This window comes from Schistocerca nitens, chromosome 4, assembly GCF_023898315.1.
Source record: "Schistocerca nitens isolate TAMUIC-IGC-003100 chromosome 4, iqSchNite1.1, whole genome shotgun sequence".
Lineage (NCBI taxonomy): Eukaryota > Metazoa > Arthropoda > Insecta > Orthoptera > Acrididae > Schistocerca > Schistocerca nitens.
This window is the reverse complement of record NC_064617.1, coordinates 546,629,625-546,651,422: the sequence shown is the minus strand read 5'-3', so window position 1 is coordinate 546,651,422 and position 21,798 is coordinate 546,629,625. Positions and strand designations below refer to the sequence as shown.

General features: G+C 41.8%; 1 protein-coding gene across 1 annotated transcript in view; it reads right to left on the bottom strand.

The window, feature by feature from the left end:
• The window catches only part of LOC126252611 (Ca(2+)/calmodulin-responsive adenylate cyclase), a 370,372-nt gene that overhangs the window by 185,987 nt on the left and 162,587 nt on the right, over window positions 1-21,798 (bottom strand). Inside the window, exon 8 of the mRNA XM_049953514.1 lies at window positions 1,284-1,411. Within this exon, the coding sequence (XP_049809471.1) occupies window positions 1,284-1,411 (128 nt within the window). The remainder of the gene's footprint in view (window positions 1-1,283; window positions 1,412-21,798) is intronic.

Below are 21,798 nucleotides of genomic sequence, written 5' to 3'. Positions count from 1 at the left end.
CAGAAGCTATCCCCCCCCCCCTCACTCTCTCTCTCTCTCTCTCTCTCTCTCTCTCTCTCTCTCTCTCTCTCTCTCTCTCTCTCTTATATCCTGTGGCGAGTTCCAGAATGATGGCAACTATTGGCCAATAATTTTTTGATGTTTTTGAATGAAATCGTTGAGGCCATTTGACTCTAAGCTTTACAATTCATTTATTTCACTTTTGTAATTTCTGTCGTAGAAACATTTTCAAGGTTTTTTTTTTTTTTTTTTTTTTTTTTACACACATCATCTCATCACAAGATCAGACTGTGAATTAAAAAGGAGGGATTCTAGTCACAAATTCCACTATTCCACTAACAGAAGACAGTCCCATAAGCCCTTGTTTCAAACTTATAACATAAACTGAATTGTGGAAGTTTAGTTACCTGAATATGAGATAAGCTGGAGACTAAAAAAAGAGGCATTCAACCTTTTCAAAACACCTTTTGACAGACAACCACTCACATGTTGTAGATTGTTACATTTTACCTGCTGTCAAGAAAAGCTAAAAAATGACACACACACATCTAGAAATACTTTCACATCAATATACATATGGCACAGAATGCCAGATTAGTTTGCAATCACCAAACGTAATTTCCTCGCCCTTCTGTGTTACATTAACTTTCAGTTATGTAGTTGTTACACTACAGTCGCAAATTAAATTTTATTTTTCAGTTTTTGTTCGTGTAGTGATTTTTCATGATGTTAAAAGCTTTATTTTCACTTGTGTTAAATATAATAGTTTCTGTGTAGCAATTAAAAGTAATGTTTTCATTTGAAAACACATTGTACATCTTCTTTTCTGTATTCACTGGAACTATGTCAGGACTATCAGTGCAAGTTGTTTCTCATTTTATCCTTCAATTGCAACCGACAATAACCTAGGAACTTGAAAGACAGTTTTTGACCAAAAAGTATTTCACAGAACATCAGGAAAATATTTCCTATGTAACATCTTTTAAGCTCTGTTCTGTGTAGAGTTGTAATGTAATTATTATAGCTTTCTATTCCAAATCAGAGTGAGGAATTGGCTCGCCATTTGTGTACATGTGTGTGGAAAAATGTATAAAAACCATACTCAGGCTGGCCAAAGAAATATTAACACACTACATGGGTTTGATATTGATGGGGCGGACTAGTTTATTTCATGAGCCAGCACACTGAACATCAAACTAACAACCAGGACAGAATCTGAAAAAAAAGTATCTTACTGTAAGATAGCACAAGGTACAGACTCATTTAGCACAGAAAGTACTTACGCAATAGCATCAATCATATCGAGCCCCATTTCAACACAGCAGTGGGCATGATCGGACCGAGGCTCTGGCAGGCCAGATACACAATAGTAACAGTCACCGAGGATCTTAATCCTCAGACAGTGGTTGTCCTGTTACACACAAAATTAAAATACTTTAGTTGAACCGTTGTTACTGAAAAAACTATTGTAACAAATGCATTGTAACAGTAGCAATAGTAGTAAAGACAAAGGAGGAGTTTTATGGAAAACAGTGGAAGTGCAGATCTGCCCTTACAAAATATGGTATATCCTTAATCTGGTCTGTTTGTAACTTTTAATTATTTTCTGTGTACTTCACCCATTAAATGTACCCATATGTGTTAGCTGTAGCAGGTGTAACTATGTAACATGTACATCTTAACTGTTGAAGAGATTGCCAGTAGCATTGTGAGCCTGCCATGTACCCTCCTCTCCCTGACCCCTTGCAATGATGGCAACAACATTAGCTAGCTCCCTTTTCCATGTTCCCAATATTGTTTAATATGGGTTGTGTGTATCAAACTATTTTTAAATCATCTACATATTGTGGCTAGCACTTTTACACATATGCTTCCTGCAATGAACACACAGCTCACTTCAATGACTGCATGTTTTTTTACAAGTCTCAGATGAAGTGTGTTATTCAGAGACATCCAGGAAAACTTCAGTTTTTGTAAATGAGACACAACCTTGCCCCCAAAGAACTGACATTGCTTGCATTACTAAAGCACTATTTGTCTTAATGTCTTAGTGGGAGAGTTTTATTATATTTTTAAATATGACAACATGGTGAAAAGATTGATAAGAACTGATAAACTTAATGTCAGTAGGCAAGAAAATTACAACAAACATGATACTGTGCTTTGTGGAGGGGAGGGAATGGGAGGGGAGGGAATGGGAGGGGAGGGAGAACAGTATGACATGTGGCACAAAATAATTATGTGGGAGCTTCTAAACATTTATATTGTTGCTACACATATTCGAAGAGGGGTCTCGCACAAGCAGCAGCTACTCAGCTTCAGCCCCCCCCCCCCCACCCACCCACCTACCAGTGGTCCAGCACAACGGCACAGATTGCTACATAACCTACCGCCATCTCTGGTGGATATAGCCAACAGTCAGTGGCTTCTCCAGGAATGGCTCCATACCACTGACCATCTTCAACAAATCCAACAACTCCATCTCGACAGGCACAAAACAAACTCTCGCTTACAATATGATACCGATGTCATAAGACAAGATACACGACACAACACAGCAAATTATCGACTGGCTACATCATTAGCCTCCATCAGATTACTCCATCTTCCCAACGTCTCTAAATCGTGCCAACATGGCACCTCTATCGATAATCCAGAACAAATTCACAACACCGCTCCCAGTACTCCAGAACTGAACAGTCTGTAAGATCACCACCACACCCGACCACCCTGGTATAATACAGACCATGCGTTTACCAGTGGACCTACTTAGGGTCAATCAATGTGGCAGTTAGTTAGTTACATGTTCTATTGATCATTTAAATGATTCTTCCATTGAAATGATGTGGAACGAGTTAGTATATAGGATATGTATACATGATTAGTGTTAACATTAATGAACACATTATCATTTTATTATTGTTAATGTAATCACACTTTTTATACTGGGTACCAGTATAAATTCATCAATGGGACAGGAGGAGTTGTCCGAGTGCAATGATTTTAAATTAGATTTAAAACTTGCTTCACTACCTATTTTATGTTATACAGTATGATCAAAAAATTTTACTGCTGCATACTGAACTTCTTTCTGAGCAGCTGACAGCTTTAACAATGTACAATGAAGTCAATTTTTCCCTCTAGTATTGTAGATACACTAAGTGATCAAAAGTATCAAGACACGTGGCTGAAAATGACTTACAAGTTTGTGGAGCCCTCCATCGGTAATGCTGAAATTCAGTATGGTGTTGGCCCACCCTTAGCCTTGATGACAGCTTCCACTCTTGCAGACATACATTCAGTCAGGTGCTGGAAGGTTTCTAGGCGAATGGCAGCCCATTCCTCACTGAGTGCTGTACTGAGGAGAGGTATCTATGTCGGTCGGCGAGGCCTGGCATGAAGTCGGCATTCCAAAACATACCAAAGGTGTTCTATAATACCAAAGGTGTTCTATAGGATTCAGGTCAGGACTGTGTGTAGGCTAGTCCATCACAGGGATGTAACTGTCATATAATCACTCCATCACAGGCCGTGCATTACAAACAGGCACTCGATCATGTTGAAAGATGCAACCGTCATCGCCGAATTGCTCTTTAACAGTGGTAAGCAAGAAGGTGCTTGAAACATCAATGTAGGGCTATGCTGTTGTAGTGTCATGCAAAACAACAAGGGGTGCAAACCCCCTCCATGAAAAACACGACCTCACCATAACGCGACCACCTCCGAATTTTATTGTTGGCACTACACATGCTGGCAGATGACGTTCACCGGGCATTCGTCATACCCACACCCTGCCATTGAACCGCCCCAATGTGTACCATTATTAATCACTCCACAGAATGTTTTTCCACTGTTCTATTGTCCAATGTTTACACTCCGTACACCAAGCGAGGTGTCGTCTGGCATATACTGGCATGATGTGTGGATTAAGAGCAGCCGCTCGACCATGAAACCCAAGTTTGCCCACATCCTGCCTAACTGCCATAGTACTTGCAGCAGATACTGATACAGTTTGGAATTCCTGTGTGATGGTCTGGATAGATGTCTGCCTGTTACACATTATGACCCTCCTCAACTGCTGGCAGTCTGTCATTCAACAGACGATGTTTGCCTTATGCTTTTGTGCAGTACGTGTCCCTTCACGTTTCCACTTCACTATCACTTCAGAAACAGTGGAGCTAGGGATGTTTAGGAGTGTGGAAAACTCGTGTACAGATGTATGAAAAAAGTGACACCCAATCACCTGACCATGTTAGAAGTCCGTGAGTTCCGCGGAGTGCCCCATTCTGCTCTCTCACAATGTCTAATGACTACTGAGGTTGCTGGTATGGAGTACCTAGCAGTAGGTGGCAGCACAATGCACCTAATATAAAAAAACGTATGTTTTTGGGGCAGATACTTTTCATTACATAGTGTGTGTACATCACTGTTCTTCTCAAATTGTGATTGTTTACTTATTTCATTAGCATTAGCAAAAATACGTATTGTGACAGCAATACTAAAATGCTTAGTGCTTTGAAGAGCTACCTACATGAAGTCCATGTGTGTATGCCACATATTATTCTTACTGCCCATTTTCATGCAGTCAATACTTTTTTTCTAAGTGACAAGTTACCCCAGAAAATTATTCAGTACGGCATTATTGGGTCAAAATATGCAAAATACGTCATAAGGTTGATATGTTTCTTTCAAAGATTAGCAGCGATATGAAGAGCAAATGCAGCTGAACATAATTATCTGAGAAGCTCAGTAATATGCTTCTACCAGTTCAAGTTTTCATCAATATGTACACCCAAAAATTTGTATCTTTCTTCCCTACTCCCCTACCGCAGAGGACAAGCTCTGACAGTTCATGGCCTTCTTCCATAAAATTGGTCACAGAAACCTCAATCTTTGTACCATCAGCCAGGACTTTACCTATTATTTGGAAAACTACTCTGTTTTTAGTGTTATTGATGGTAAGATGGCATACTTACAAATACCAGTGTGTCCAGATGGCATTCATAAACCGGCCATTATCATGCCTTTCAGATTGTTTGACATTTATGTTCATGCTGTATGGACTTAAGACATGACACAAATATGGCAACACTTCATTGGTTGTCTGCTCTTCAAATTTACATTCCATTATGGTTATGTTCATGAGATTTTGATTTTCTGACCAGATGAGGAATCTCTCAACAACCATTTCAAACAATTTCTCAACATCGTTTCTCACAACAATATCATAATCAACAAAGGCAAATGTCAACTTCAGTTCAAAGAATTCATCTTTCTCAAATTCATTGTCAATGCATCAGGCATCCGTCGCACAGCACAATGTATAGAGAGACTATCCAACGGCTGTCTCCATCAGAAAACAATCGAGTATTATGCCAGTTCCTAGGCATGATAAATTTCTATAGAAGACACATTCCACACACAGTCTCCCTGAAAGCACCACTAACACAACCTCTTGCCGGCCATAATAGTACCACTGGCGAATTCAAACTCACATGGACAAGTGAGATCAAAGCCCTTTTCACCCTTTTCAAAGCATTAAGGACTGCCTTATCCAGAACATTCCCTTGGCACACTCCCTCACTATGCACAGCACATCACAGCAGCAGAAGCGAAAGAAACTGCTATCATAGCTATGCTACAACAAGAGGTGGGGTGGTGTGCAGCAACCACTCTATTCTTCTCACATAAGCCCACATCATCACAAAGCAAGTGGTCTGCATATGAGGGGGAGTTACTGGCACTTTAAAAGCAGTATGCTACTTCAGACAGAACATAAAGGATGCACCCTCAGATCTACACGAATCAAGACCCACTTGCCAACTATGCAAAACCCACCCAAGGGCACATGCTCCCATTGGTTTTAGTATTTAGACTACTTTGCCCAGTTCACCATGGACCTCCCCCACCTCAAATGCTTGGAGAACACTGTGGCAGATTATTTCTCATGAATCATGAGTGTCTTGTCATCTAATCTCAACTATGATCAGTTTGTAGATGCATAACATTATGAACATTTACAAGTCCTCATCTATGACCTGTCCACAAACCAATGGACTGAATGTCGCCCTGTCCTGGGAGCAACCCACCCTATACTCCACTATGTTTCACAAAATCGGACACACCCTCTATACCTCAAAAATACTGTTATTTTATATTTGAACAGCTCCACAATTTGGCACACCTGGGCATTTGCCCAAACACCACTAGTGATGAACGGGTTCATGTGGCCTAATGTAAAGAAAAACTATAAGCTGCAAGCTAGCGCACACATCCCATGTCAGAAGAGTGAAGTCTTATGTCACACAAAACCATATAAAGGATTTCCGAGATCCCAAAGGGTGCTTTCATCAAATACATAATGACCTGACTCTGATTACTACCACCATATTCTCTTGGTGATCAATCATGTCACACATTGGGTCGAAGCAACAGTATTACAATGGCTGAACCCACTGCCAAAGCATTTGCTGAAATGAGGATCTCACACTTCGGCCAGCCAGTTTCCATCACAACAGACCAGGACAGGCAGTTTATGACTCTGCACTCTTTTTCGAACTATACAATATGATGGGCGCTAAGCGTTTTAGAACCACAGCATACCACCCTCAAAGTAACGATCTGGTCGAATGGTAGCACCACATATGACAGGCAGCACTTACATGCCACGAAGAGCTATGGACTAAGGTGCTCCTGTGGGTTCTCCTGGGACTTCGTACAGCACAATGACGTGACCTTCAAGCATCACTGGGTGAAATTCTATACAGCGAGACATTATCCCTGCCAGCAGACTTCATGCTCCATGAACCTACGCCCCAGGCCTACTGGACTTCGTCACACATGTCGAGAACCACATAGCATGCCTTCACATACCACTGCCCCTCCCACACTCACCACCTGAAGTCTTTGATCACAAAGCACTTGCAGACTGTGACTTCATAATGTTAAGAGATGACATGTTACAATCTGTCCCAAATCTCTCTACTCAGGCTCCATAAAGTGCTCCAAAGAGACTACTGAACCTTCCAAATGTCATCAACCAGAAAATCTGCAACTGTGTCAATCAATCGACTCAAATCTGCCTGGACACTACAAAACACCTCACCGAATGTCAACACTTGCCAAGCAACCCTCTCTCTGACACTTGCCTACCCTGTTATTATTAATGCTGTACTGCCAACCTTCAAATTATGACTGGACATCTGTGACTTCCTTCCCAGGGACCCCAACATCCAACTTGTTGACAACAACCTCCTCACTGAAGGACTGCAGAATTATGACAACATGTTTACTTCCAACGAACCTCCCACCAGCCCTATCCACCCTTCACACTGCCATCCCCAAACACTGCCACACACTCATGCTATGGCCTGCTTCACTGCAAACTGATCTGCCTCCACAATTACCATCCGTATGCCAATCGGCGTACACTACTGCCCCATGACCCTTACTGCTGCAGATGGTATTGCACCTGAAAGACCTGTCTGTCCCCATGCCATCAAGCCACCACATCACTCCACACAGATTCCATCATGCCACCACATCTCTCCACGCAGTTGCCATTATGCCACCACATCACTTCACACAGCCTCCCTCATAGTGCTCTGCACTAAGTGTGCCAGAAGGTGGGGAAGGGTGGGGGAGGACATTGTGGATACACTGCACTGCTGGCCAGTTGACCAGAATCCCAGTCAGAAACCCTGTGACAAGTGGTCTGGCTTATGGCTTTGTTGTCTACTGTATGCTCTGTGTGATAATAAAAGTGTTCTATATTGTATCTGGGTTGCGCGATTATTCACCACTGTCACTGTCTATGTCCTGGAGAATCACAATTTTTCTAGTTTCAATGGTATACTATAACAGTTTGATTTAGACTATTTACAACACTTCGTATATCAAACTGAACATAAACTAACCTTGTTTTTCTTAAAAATGTTCAATATGTGCAACTTTAGTTATGTGGCACACATGCAATCTATATTGGTCAACAAATCTGGAGCCTCTCATCTCTGGCAGAAACAGCATTATCCATCCCTGTATTGACTGACCAAGTGCAACAGGCATGGAGCTCCATCCTACAAACTGGCATCCGCCACCTTTATGGTAAAATGCATGTACGTTTGCATGTTTGCATTCAACTTTCTGGCTGTTACACTGGTTATCAATGTACCAGCATTTCACATTTACAATGGTTTATCTTAGGCTTGCATTAATTAACCTGTCATCTTGCAATTGAAATTTCATTACTCTACATCAATTATTTTTTGGTGTTGCGAGTTTTTTCTGTCAGTGTGTATGACTATTTTAATCATGTTTACTGACTATTATGTTTTGTAACTCTCACAGTGTCCATTTAGCATTAAATGGAGCAATCATTTGGGTGACAAAACACTGCAGATGGAAGAAGTTTGACTCCTGTATGGTAAAGGGACTGCAGTCAGCTGGTGAGTGTAACTTCCTGTTCGAGGGGAAAAGGCGATATGCAGAAGAATACCATACCACACCAGTCACACAGTTCAAGCAACCGACTAGCATTTACACAGTACTCGTTCATGTGGTTAACTAAAACTGTGATCTACTCTTCAATTGTGACCTTGCACCACACTCTATAATGCTTACAGTTCATACTAACAAAATTTATTTATTTGACAGGCACCCTGTACAGTCCCACAAACAGAGGAGAGGAGAGCACAGAAGAAAGAAAGAAAGAAAGAAAGAAAGAAAGAAAGAAAGAAAGAAAGGCAGGAAGGAAGGAATGTTGGAGTTTAACGTCCCGTCGACAAACAAAGTCATTAGAGAAGGAGCCAAAGCTTGAAATAGGGAAGGTTGGGGAAGGAAGTCAGACATGCTCTTTCAAAGGAACCATTCCAGCATTTGCCTCAATCAGTGTGTGGAAATCACATAAAAATCCCAAATCTGGATGGCCAGATGGGGATTTGAACTGTTGTCCTTCTGAGTGCAAGTCTAGTGTGTTAACCACTGTGCCTCAGTCGTACTGAAGGGATATTTCTGTTGATGATGAAGTGAAGGTGCACATTGTGTTCTGACTGATAAAGAGAACAAAATCCTCATTCGTGCTCAGGGTTAACTCAAATGCAGATGCTTCATTGGTGTGTAGTATTTCCCACATTGAGCCAACGCTGGCCCAGAAAAAAATATTTATGAGACTACAGATGAGCCAACAACTGACCCAGACACATCCATCAAAGCAATTTTTTAGTATTACCTATTGGACACCACTACAACAAAATTTGATAATAGCTGCAAAATTTTTAATGAAATCTAAACAGATTTCATATTTCTACAAAAATAAAAAATGAGCAGGGGCTCAAACTCTGATGCTGATCAATACACTCTTATTAATGTAATATAACTTTTACAAATATTACTTTCTGACTTTACAATCCTGTTAGACATACTTCTTTATTTGTTTTCGAACTACTTGATTTCAGGATTCCCAAAGTTATGGATAGCACATAGACTTCATGTACTGTTACCAATCACAATGAAAGATCTTTCTCTAAATCAAAAACAATAATAAAAAAAATACTTCCGGTCAACACTGTGGCAAAGTTAAGTACCCCTTTATATACCCACACTGAAATTAGTGATACTGACAGAGATTTTGTGAATACTAAAGTTAAGAAAGTAAATCCATATAAATATTTTTGTTATATTTAAAATTGAATGAGAAACTGTACACATTATTGTTGTATACGTGGTAATAAATCAAGATTCTAAGATAATTAGTTTTGTGTTACAGTACATCCTAAGTTAATATATCCTTATAAATTTTTGAATGCTGGTTCTGGATTAGCTGTAACTGTCAGCCAAACTTTACTTCAACTGAAGGTTTGAAGTTTGTGTTTGGAAGCTATTCGCCTCTGAAAATTTAAGCCAATACAATGGAAAACCACCTTCTAGGAAACATCTTGAGCTGAGCAGACGCCAGACTGGACTGGAACACAGTTTTCTGAAGCTTTTGGTATGGTGCTAACTCAAATGTTTTCAAAATCAATAAATACTGTATACATCTGACTGCCTTAAGCCATAACTTTCAGGAATAAAAGAGGAGCAACAGAACAGCTGCAGTTAACTGGAAAGGCGAAAATTCTACAGCCTCCTTGTAGACATTCATAAACCATAATTCAGCTTGAATTAATTTTTTTGCTCTGTGATTAAGTTTGGAAACACCAAGTGATTATGAACAATGGAAAAGGGCATTTTATTGTTTTCCAAATTTTCTTAGGCTCGAACAATACATCGCTAAAGGCAACCACTAAATTTTAGATTCCTCAAAACAGTCACTCTTTGCTTTAATCACTGTCTTGCATGATCTTGGTATGCGATGGGTCGATTTTTTTCATCTGCAATTGGTCTCCATTCTTGTTGCAGGACCTCCCACAGGTGTGTTCCACTCATGATTCTCTGTTTTTGGATCATCCTGTCCAACTCAACCCTTAGTATCTTGATTGGGTTACAATCAGGGAACTGACAGACCATTCCATGTTTTTCAAAATTTTCTGAACCTCTAGAGACTTGGCGTAGTTCTGACAAGTGGGATGTATGTTTCGGGTCTTTGTCTTGCTGCAAGGCAAATCTTTCCCAATAAGATGCAAACCACTTGTCTTGGCATGCCACAGTAGAATGGCATGATAATCCTTTTGATTCAGTTTTCCATCTACGTTCATCACATCTCCAACTTTATTCCCGCCAAAAGGAACCTACACCACCACAGAACGCCCCCCCCCCCCTCCCCCCATGCTTCAGAGTTGGAAATATGCACTTTAGATTCAAGTGTTGATGGTGTAACCAGCATATTAATTGACAGTGTTTAATTCCAAATATTTCCAACTTGGATTCATCAGTGAATGAGACTCTTTCCCAGGCCCATGCCGCCGAACGTTGATGTTCCGTAGCCCGCTGACGCCTCTTCTTTTTGTTAACGGGGCGTAACAATGGCTTCCTTGCTGCCACATAGTCCTGGAGGGTGTTTTCTGGTGGGTGCTGTCTCAGTGTTGACACATTGTTGTACCCCTAGTTGTGTTTAGTTCTGCAGTCAATTTACGGACATTTTTGAATCTGTTACATATACTGGTCACTATCTAATACATCTTCTGCTGTTCTAATATTTTTCTGGATACTGCTGAGCGAGGACGATCATCACAGGAGCCTGTATCTTTATGGTCTTGGCGACTCTGCTGATGGAAAACGTTCAATTCCTTCAATATTTGACTAGCACTATTGCCTTCTTGGTGCAAAGTGATTATCTTTACCCGAGAATTGTAAGGAATCTGGCACTTTGGGACAATTTTCAATTACTCTCGCTGCATATAGGCCTACTACCTTCTTTCGCGGAACTATAACTGAAAGGAATTGTAAGACCAGGTAACGTCAGTCTACATAAAATTGGGCAATACCAATATGCCTGAACATGTACAACAATTATCTGTACAATACTGTGTCGTTATTAACCGTTATTTGCGCATACTATTCTGTATTATAACCAATAACTCACATACACCACTCCCATCTCGCAAATATATGTACGCAAGGTGATCAGTAACAGTGTGAAAAACTTGTAAGGATGTTAGACGGCAAATTGTGATGAGAAATAACTGTTAAGAAAGAAATTCGATACGTTTTCATCGTTTCCGAGTTAATTAGTGTTGAAGTTAGCCAATCAAGCCGTTGCGCGCTTAATTCAAGCGGCCCGCCAGAGTCGGTGTCGCCGAACGTCGTCTGTCTTTGGTTTCCTAAAACCGAACAAGAGAGCGATACAAAAATTGGACATGGGACGGAACTATAGATCGAATCAGAGTCATAGGCTGAGCAGTCTCGTGCACTACCACCTATGTTATGAGAACAGCTGACACGATCTAGTCTAGTCAATCCCAGCTCCCTTCTCAAGGGCCGGCAGCGTCATCTTTCCGACAACGAAATTTGCCGCTATCTGCTGTGGTAAAGTATGTGCGAATGAGAACTCCCTGATTTTAAAATTAAGTAATATGTAAACAAAGATCGTTATAAGAACGCAACAAATGGTACATTTATTGTGAAAGCTGCAAGAATTTTATTCTGACATTTGGAAGTAGTAGTTACGAAAGCTACTAGTAGATAGCGCTGTAATCAGCAACAACTGGTACCACCGTACCGAAGGGATAGGTTGAAGTCACGTATTGCACTGAGCAACATGTGTTCCTGGTACTAGAATATCACAGGCTAGAACAAGCAAGGCGCAGTTTTCAAACATGATTCAATATTCTAAAAGAACCCGATGCGAAAAACATACGCAATTGAAAAATGGCCCCACAGTTACTGGACTAAATTCACCATCATTCGAGAAAATCCGTCCGAAGAAATGGTTTGAAACGTACGCATAAAGCTGTGAGAAATAGTCTGCACATGAAACTTCCTGGCAGATTAAAACTGTGTGCCGGACCGAGACTCGAACTCGGGACCTTTGCCTTTTGTGGGCAAGTGCTCTACCAACTAAGCTACCCAAGCACGACTCACGCCCCGTCCTCACAGCTTTAATTCCGCCAGTACCTCGTCTACTACATTCCAAACTTCAGAGAAGCTCTCCTGCGAACCTTGCAGAACTAGCACTCCTGGAAGAAAGGATATTGCGGAGACATGGCTTAGCCACAGCATGGGGGATGTTTCTAGAATGAAATGTTCACTCTACAGCGGAGTGTGCGCTGATATGAAACTTCCTGGCACATTAAAACTGTGTGTAGGACCGAGACTCGAACTCGGGACCTTTGCCTTTCGTGAGCAAGTGCTCTACCAACCGAAGGCAAAGGTCCAGAGTTCGAGTCTCGGTCCTACACACAGTTTTAATCTGCCAGGAAGTTTCATATCAGCCCACACTCCGCTGTAGATTGAAAATTTCATTCTAGTCTGCACATGTTTCCATTCAAAACCAAAAGCCACCAAGTTATCCCTGTACCCACTGTGCGAGAAAGATCTGACTTTGCGAATCAGATTCTCACAATTATTGCTAATGTTGATTGCATCTGGTTCACAGATGAAGCACATTTCCACTTGAGTGAATCCGTGAATAAACAAAACTGCCGAATTTGTGATTCCGAAAAATCCCTATTCGTGTGAAGCGAAACCACTGCATTCTTCTAAAGTTACTGTTTTGACTGCGGTATGCAGCAGAGGTATTGCCGGACCTTTCTGCAAGCGAGAATCGATAACTAGGGGACTTTATGTTGTTAATTTTGAAACAATTTTGAGGATCCACCATGCACCAAGTGGCTCTTGCAATATAGGGCCGGACCTCATCGCACCGAACAGGTGTACCGTTTTCTTGTCGAATACGCCGGGAATGGAGTCACTACATTGGGTTACCGCAAGTTTACTGTCGCGGGCATGGACTGACTCCCATATTCACCCGATCTGACTCCTTGCGATTAATTTTTGCGGGACGCATCACACTTCGGAACTATCTTAGTACGAGAGAAGAACTCCAGTTTGTCGACCTGTGTGGCAACTGAATACATTTGGGCTGAGACACTACAAGATATACTGGCAGATCTAGTTGTACGTTTGTGCCACCTATCTACTGAGGGCAATGGACGTTTGGAAAGACCGTGACGTGACTACAACGATTGCCTGTAGAGTAAAGCGCCTTCTGTAAACAGCTTTCGTAAGTATCATTTCGAAACTTCTGTGCAACATTCTTACAGATTTCACAGTAAACATATAGTTTGTTGTGTTCTCATTCCAACCTTTGTTTTCATGTTATTTAATTTTTTTGTTGGATATCCTGTAGTTTTGTGGAGGCGTAATGTAGTAAGAATGTAACCAACGTGACATTTGCTCCACGTTCACAGGTTAAGAGCAGATTTCGCGTTATTTCTTTAAGTTATGGACATAGTATATCAATCTGTTGTGACGTATGCGCAAATGATGGACGAAACTCTGTTTAGGTTGTATGTTAATAAGCGCATAATACTATAAATATTACTCGGCAGTACATTAACATATCATCGTTTTTGCATCAAATAATCTCAATAGAGACTACTCAAAATAATTCGAAGAGTTTTAATGAACCCCGGTTCTGAGACTGTGGCCTTAAAAAACAAAAATTAAACGTCTTAATGCCTTGTCATTATGAGAGTAAGAGAGTTATTACATTCGTAGAATGTCAATCCATATCACTAGAGAGGCCTATACAATACTACACATTTATTTTCAGCGGAAAATGTTCCGCTTATGTAAAAAGTTTTATTCGGCATGTTTGGCAGTACCGTAGCAGCTACTATGTCAACTTCTGTTGCTTTTCGTTCTATACGTTTGACACTGTATGTGTTTTTGACAACACGTTTAAGCTGTGTACTGTGTAGTACTCTTCTTACCCATGTCACCTGTCCGCCTCGATACCTGAGTGGTGCCAGTACGGTGGCTCAGCGTATTCGGTCAGAGGGTTATCTGACCTCTGTAATAAAAAAAACCGATGAACTTCAACAATGTCATAGGACGTCCGCCCCGAACAAATACAACGATCCATTACGAACAATATGAGATTTAAGAAAGTGGTCAGCACGCGCAATGCTGTGCTAAGGGGCCCTGGTTCGATTTCCGGCTGGGTCGGAGATTTTCTCCGCTCAGGGACTGGGTGTTGTGTTGTCTTAGACTTTCACCAGGCGACCGATCTACCCGACGGGAGGCCCTAGCCATACGACATTTGATTTCATTTCATCAATGTACCCTAATGGTCTCAATAATATAACGTCTTAATGAACACTTTCCTAGAAAAATGCGTAGTGGTTGCTAGCAACGTGACTTGCTCGTTTTCATTCTGTATGAACCACGAAGGTGTCTCTCTTTTTGTTATTTTGCTTCGCAGATTTTCTGTTTCCCTGTTTACGCTATGTATCTGTCGCTTATATCAAAGCAACCTCTTAGTTTCAAATAATGTTTATCAATTTAACTCAATAACGTGGCCCGTCGTATGTTTCAGTTCACTTCCAAACTGGACATATGTTTTTACGTTTTATATGTTGATCAGAACTTCGTCGTGGTTCTCCATAAACTAATGTTTGTCTCCGATAGCGTTTTTAATAGCTGAAATAATGGAAAAATAAATCCAAACGAGCAGGGGCTCTGATGAAAATTTTCCACGAAACAGAAGGAGGCTGAAAAGAGAAGCTCTCTGCTCCGTCGCGTGACGGAGGATCCTGTGGAGACCAGAACCAAAGATATGGTGAAGGTAATACACGATATGGTATTGAACGACCGGCGAGTAGATATCCTCTCGATAAATAAACGTATAAGTATTCCAAGAAAAGGAACATTTAAATTGTAAATTCAACATATCGTTCCATGGAAAATGGGATCAATGTTCTCTCTTGATCAAAGGCTGAAACGCTTGGTGAATTCCCATCAAATGGTCAGACATGTTCACGCGCAATGCTAGAAAGTTGCTGAGGCTCAATCACGCATTTAATCGAGAACGAGGAGATTACTTCTTAATTGTAGACAAGAAACAATCATTTGCATACATTCTTCAAAGAAGGCATAACTAATATGTAACGTTTTATTTCGTGATTCGAATGGTGTAACATTAACCGATCACTCAGAAGACAGAAAAACGATTATATATAAGCCTCCCTGTTGGATAAATCTCGCGAGGAATAACTCCGTGAGAACGTCATACGAATAGTCAACTAACTCCAGTATAAGACGTTACCAGGAAGGTGGAAACAATGCGAACAGCTTTTACTGTCTAAATTCCGACAGATTACGTTCCAATAAAGGTCAAGAAACATTCTTACTTCCGAGACTGTATAAATCATGTTTTGACGATGACGATAAAAATCAGAATTATTCTGGCATACATGTAGGAGCAACGAAAAATTTTCTTCCGCGCACCAAGCGTGAGTGGAAAAGAAAGAACGTGAATGACTTTGGTACATCACGATACGATGGCCCGTGGATGTATATCACACGACTCTGTTCTTTGTAAGACTTGGCCAGGCGGTGCAGTGGTCAATGCACTGGGGTCGCTTTCGGGTTCAGCGGGGTTCAAATCCTGTCCTTCCGTCTACACTTAGGTATCCATCATAGGCCATATCCAACGAGGCAAATTCCGGAATCGTTCGTTTCGAAAGTACACGGCCAAATTGGTTCCTCATCCTTGTCCTATTTGAGCATGTGCGCTGTCTTTAACGACCTCATCGTAGACAACACATTAAGCCCGACGCCTCTTTCTTTCATCGGAAGATTGTTAACAGGTTGACCGTGCAGCTGATTTTATGGGGCTTTCCGATTAGGCGATAGTCCGGCGTGTGTATTCGAGTGAAACCAGAAGATGAGTTTATCGAAAGCCAAAATTTGTTACTCAGTATAATAAGGGAAAAATTTCTGTTCAGCTCTCCGTGTTCATATAGCGCTCCACTGTAACTGACAGTTAAATGGTAGCGAAAGTTAGCAGTGAATCTATTTTTGAACAGCGCTGTTGTGAATACGTTATACGAGGTGTGACTATAAAAATTATTGCCGTAAAACTTTTATTTCAAAAATATATGTATTTCGTTATTGTCACCCTCAATAAATACCCCTTCTCTATCCCTATAACGCTCCAAGCGAATTTTACATTGATGGAAACAGTGCTGCAAATCCTCCTCTGCAAGCTCCTTGATGATGCGTGCTGCTTTTTCTTTCCTGCTTCAACGGACTGAAATTTTGTTTCTTTTGCAGCAGATTTGACCTTAGGTAAAGATAAAAGTCATGTGGGGCTAGGTCAGGTGAATAAGGAGGGTGTTCTGACACTGGGAAGCTGTACTTTGTCAGAAACCTCTTAGACGATGTGGTATGAATTCGTGAGGCAGAACCCACGACTTGTCCTTCCACAACCCGGGTGTTTATTTTTTTGCGGTGTTGAACAAGAACCTAAAGGTAATAATTTTTATTAATAGTTTGACTTTCACGAACCCAGTGAAGATACACAATTCCAGGAATATCGAAAAAACAATCATCAAAACTTCGAATCTTGATTGCTCATTCGAGCTTTTCCCGCTCTCGCTTAAGTTAGGCACTTCCAGCGCATGGATTAACATTTAGTTTTTGTATTATAAATGAAAAACCACGATTCGCCCATATTATCAGTTTCCAAGAAATCATGATCATTTTCAATGGTATTTAAAGTGTCAATGTAATCATTTTTACGATCTGCTTCTTGTTCGATAGTGAAAATTTTCGGCACCAATTTCACACATATTTATCTCATGTTAAATTGGTTATGTGAAATTTGCTTTACACGCTCTTTGTGAATTCCTACAGGTCGCTTTCAACTTCTTCTAGGCCACCTTGGAAACGCTTGAACAAGTCAATAACTCCCGCACTCGATAAACAGTCTTCGCAATACACTTCCTTTAGTAACAGAAAGGTTTCAGTAGCTGTGCTTCCAAGTTTCGTGTGAAGCTCCACAAAAATTTGTTGCTGTATTATTACACTTCTCATTTTTCCGGCGAAACTGAATAACAGTTCTCACCTAAACGAAGGCCACGGCCGCGTTCATTTGCCTACAGGCACCGGAGACGCCGCATTCAACTGCGAAGGCCTCACGCTTCACAGCTATTGGTCGTTAATTTTTGGCGTGAGCGTACTTACTCTGTGACAACATCGGTCCCATTACTTTACAGCCACGTCTCGTACGTCATCCAAGACGATACGGGACGGAAAGAGGCAATCACGATTTTTCGGAAACAATTAGCAGATGTGCTCACTAAGGATTCACATGAAGAAACACCAGTCATTATTGATATATGAAGAAGCAAACACATGTTGGAAAAAATGGAAGGAAACATTCGTAAAGTCTGTAGATATTGTCTGTATGTTACAAGACTAACATGAAAAAAAGTTTGGGCGCAATACACTTAGAAAATTAACTGAACAGGTGATTACCTTCTGTAATATGTGCAGATCTAAACGCCGCCTTTGTACTGAATGTTATAATAAACTTAATTAAAATTACAACATTTGTTTTTTAAATCTTGTTACTGCCGTTTCCATGCACTGATGTCCAAACGAGAAGAACACTGTCAGTCCGCACGGACAGACTTCTTCCAAACGGGAATTATACTGTCACGCTTCGGGGACCGATGCTGGCCAAACCAAGAGTCCCATGGGACACACAGTGCGCTTATCGTGTTAATAGCACAATGTTAACAGTACCAGCTAGTGAGGTGAAACATGTTCGAGTTGTAAACTACTGCAATATCTAAGACCCTGATTAACAGCCATAGTTTAGTTTATTCATGTTCCGTAGATCATTTTCACGATTATTTTATCGATATGATGTGGAACAAGCTAGATTACAAGATTATATATATATATATATATATATATATATATATAATACGGGACGGAAAGAGGCAATCACGATTTTTCGGAAACAATTAGCAGATGTGCTCACTAAGGATTCACATGAAGAAACACCAGTCATTATTGATATATGAAGAAGCAAACACATCTCTGCAGAAGCGTCTGAAATAAACAACTACTCTTGCAGTATGAAGCAATGGGGAAACTGAAGCATCGCCGTAAACACCAGACACCGCAGAGCCACGGCAGAACAGACAACTACAGCGGAGTGTTCATCTGGTACAGAGCCGGGCTTTTATTCCACAACTGCGAGACTACTAATCTCCTGCTTGCCGACGGTACGAAAAGCAAGGATGAAGAATTCCATAAATGAACACAAAGGACGCAAAAACAGGTAGGATGCAGCGAAGAGAACAAAAGAAAAGATTGCACAGCAGAGCTGCTTTGCAGGGAGCACTGAAGAGGGAGAGGTTGCTGGCAAGTCGAAACAAAAGGCAGACGAGGCATCAATAAACAAATACCACGAAGCACGAAAAGTCGTATTCCTCCGTGTAAAAATAGGTAAATGACAATTCCACGGACAAAATAATTATTTTTCGATCCTCCGGCATTAGTAAGCTCATGTTACTGACTTCAGAGCGGATTTTCTTTATTATCATTCAATTTTTATAAAGCCGACGCAGAAACGAGCCTTGTATGGTGAACGAAATAGGGTTACATCGGCTTTCTGTAAAAACATTGGGTGGAGTGAAGAGAGAGCATTTTCAGCAATAACTTTTAACGACTTCAAATTCATTTCAAATTTGTGGTGTTCACTATGTTCAACATCCCACTTTTTTTTCACTCTAACTGCATCGAATTCAAGATAGACCCCAAATCAGTACGTTGTTATGGTAATAAGTTCAGATGAGGTGAGGTGGGCTCCTCGAGGCCTGCCGGCAGTTTAGGCGAGTTCTGCCTGTGGTGTCAGTGGACGTCGGTTACGGAGAGTTGCTTAGCACACTGCTCTACCTTTAGATCTACGCCCCATAAACCAAAGTAGAATGTATGTCTTATTCTGCCGATTACAAGGGCTTCTTCCCATTACATTCGCGTATGGAGCGCGGGAAGAATGATAGATTCAATGCCTCTGTGCGTGTTGTAATTAGTCTAACCTTGTCTTCGCTATCGATATGGGAGCGGTACGTGATGTGGGGGGTGGGGGGGGGGGGGGTGGGAGGGGGGGTGTAGTATACAGGGTGCTTACAATTGAAATTCACCTACTCACAGAGGTCTAGTGCGGGCAGTAATTATATTATGGCAGCGAAACGTAGTAGGTATTCTAATACGTTAATGTGGAAACGATGTATACTAGAAAAAAATTGGTTCCAATTTTGGCCACCAGGTGCAAATCTGGTGCTCTGAAGGCAAGAAATACGTATAGAAATGTTTCCATATGTAATAGATTACGAACGGGACGTGAACAGAAAAGGTCAAACAAGTGGGAAAGGCATGATGTTGATTTTATCATCGACCGCCGCCTATATATTTTACTGTATATGAGCACCGGACACATCGAAGAGATGCTTCATCCCTAAAAAGACGTGGTCAACAGTTCTCGCAGCAGTTCCGGCGAAATCTGAGCAACGTATTCCTGTATACTAATCTTCAGATCACGTAGATACCGAACGTGTACCTGGCAAAGGTGTTCTTTTAAATATCCCCAGAGCCGAAAGTCATATGGACTGAGATCTGGAAAAACTTCTGGAGATACCACGTTCGTGGAAGGTTGCATTAAGCATATCTTTCACTGGAGGAGCACAGATGATGTTGCCCCACTTCCGTGAAAACAGTAATTTCCACACAGATGTGCTCTTCCAAAGCAGGAATCACATGCTGTACAAAGAGGTCTCGATAATGTACAGACTTCAATGGTACACATGACATGTCCTCTTTGAGTATTATTATCCTCAAAGTAGAACAGACCGAGAATAAAGGTGCTGTGTATGCTAACCACACAGTCACATAGGGCGAGTGGAATGACTCTTCGTGCACAATACGCAGTTTAACAGTAGACCAAATTCGGCAGTTCTGTACCTCTCTGTGCCTCTTCATTCCACAGAATATTGGCCAGTCACATGTTACCAACTTCGATCCGTGCCAGAAACCGAAGAGCAAATTGAGAACGCTGCCGCGGATCACGAGGTTTCAGTTGCGCACCATCTTGGATGTTGTACGGGTATCAGTGTAATACAGACTGCAAAAATTTCCGTACTGTTAACCGTGGGATGGACAATTCTCGCGACACTGCACGAGCACCGGTACTACCCGGTGCACGTGCTGCACTGTCAGTTGCACCAACAGCAACCTCGTCAATAACTTCCGCCGGGATAGGACGTGCCACGCCATGCTCACCCGTCTTCTCGAGTTTCATTATCTTTTCTTTAAATCATTTAATGACGTCGAGCCTCCCCTCAGATCTTTCAGTAGGCGAAACTCTCTTAGTGCAGCACTGTGCTTTCTGCCGTTCACATAAAACAGTTTCACTAACGGTGCACGGTCCTTCTTCTCGACAGCCATACTGTCTGCTCACGTTATGGCTTGTCAAACGACTGCGTGGATATCAACCCACCATACAAACAGTGTATAACGCCAAATTTCCACCTGGTGGCCTAAATTGGAGCTTTTTTTCAGCTTAAATCGGTTTCGAATTAACGCGTATCTGCCAAGTTTCGGCGCTATACGATAATTATAGCCCACACTGGACCTTTTTGAGTAGCTGTACTTTGTGATTCATCAACTTCTCCCGGCGTATTTCTTGCTCGAACAGTCCACGGGTGTACTGCCGGTCCATAGTGTCCAAAGGGCACAATATTTCGGCGATCAGACGTGTCGTCATCGTCAGGTGCGCTGACGAACTAAGGGCGGGCGGCCGTCCTAAATTTCCTTCCCCCGCGAGGCGTTCTCTCCGCGGTCCGCGCCCGCGGCCGCGCGTCGGCGGTCGCTGAGAGGGTGAAGGCCGGCATATACCAGGTTCCCTGTGAGTGTGGGAAGACTTACATTGGACAGACAGTGCGCACCATCGAAGATCGATGCCGAGAACATCAGAGGCACACTCGACTATTGTACCCCAACAAGTCGGCAGTCGCAGAGCACTGTTTGTCCGAAAATCACGAAATGGACTACCAAAATACCAGGGTCTTGGCACAGACATCTAAATACTGGGACAGCGTCGTCAGGGAGGCTATCGAAATTCGTACCAGGGACGGACCCATTAACAGAGATTGCGGCTATAACCTCAGCAAGGCATGGGAACCAGCACTGAGTCTAATTAAAAAGAGGCTCATCAAAGAATACGAACGAGCGACCAGGGCGGACGAGGCAGTTACACCGACGCCACCACAGACGCCGACGCCAGCCTCTCAGCGACCGCCGACGCGCGGCCGCGGCCGCGGAGAGAAAGCCTCGCGGGGGAAGGGG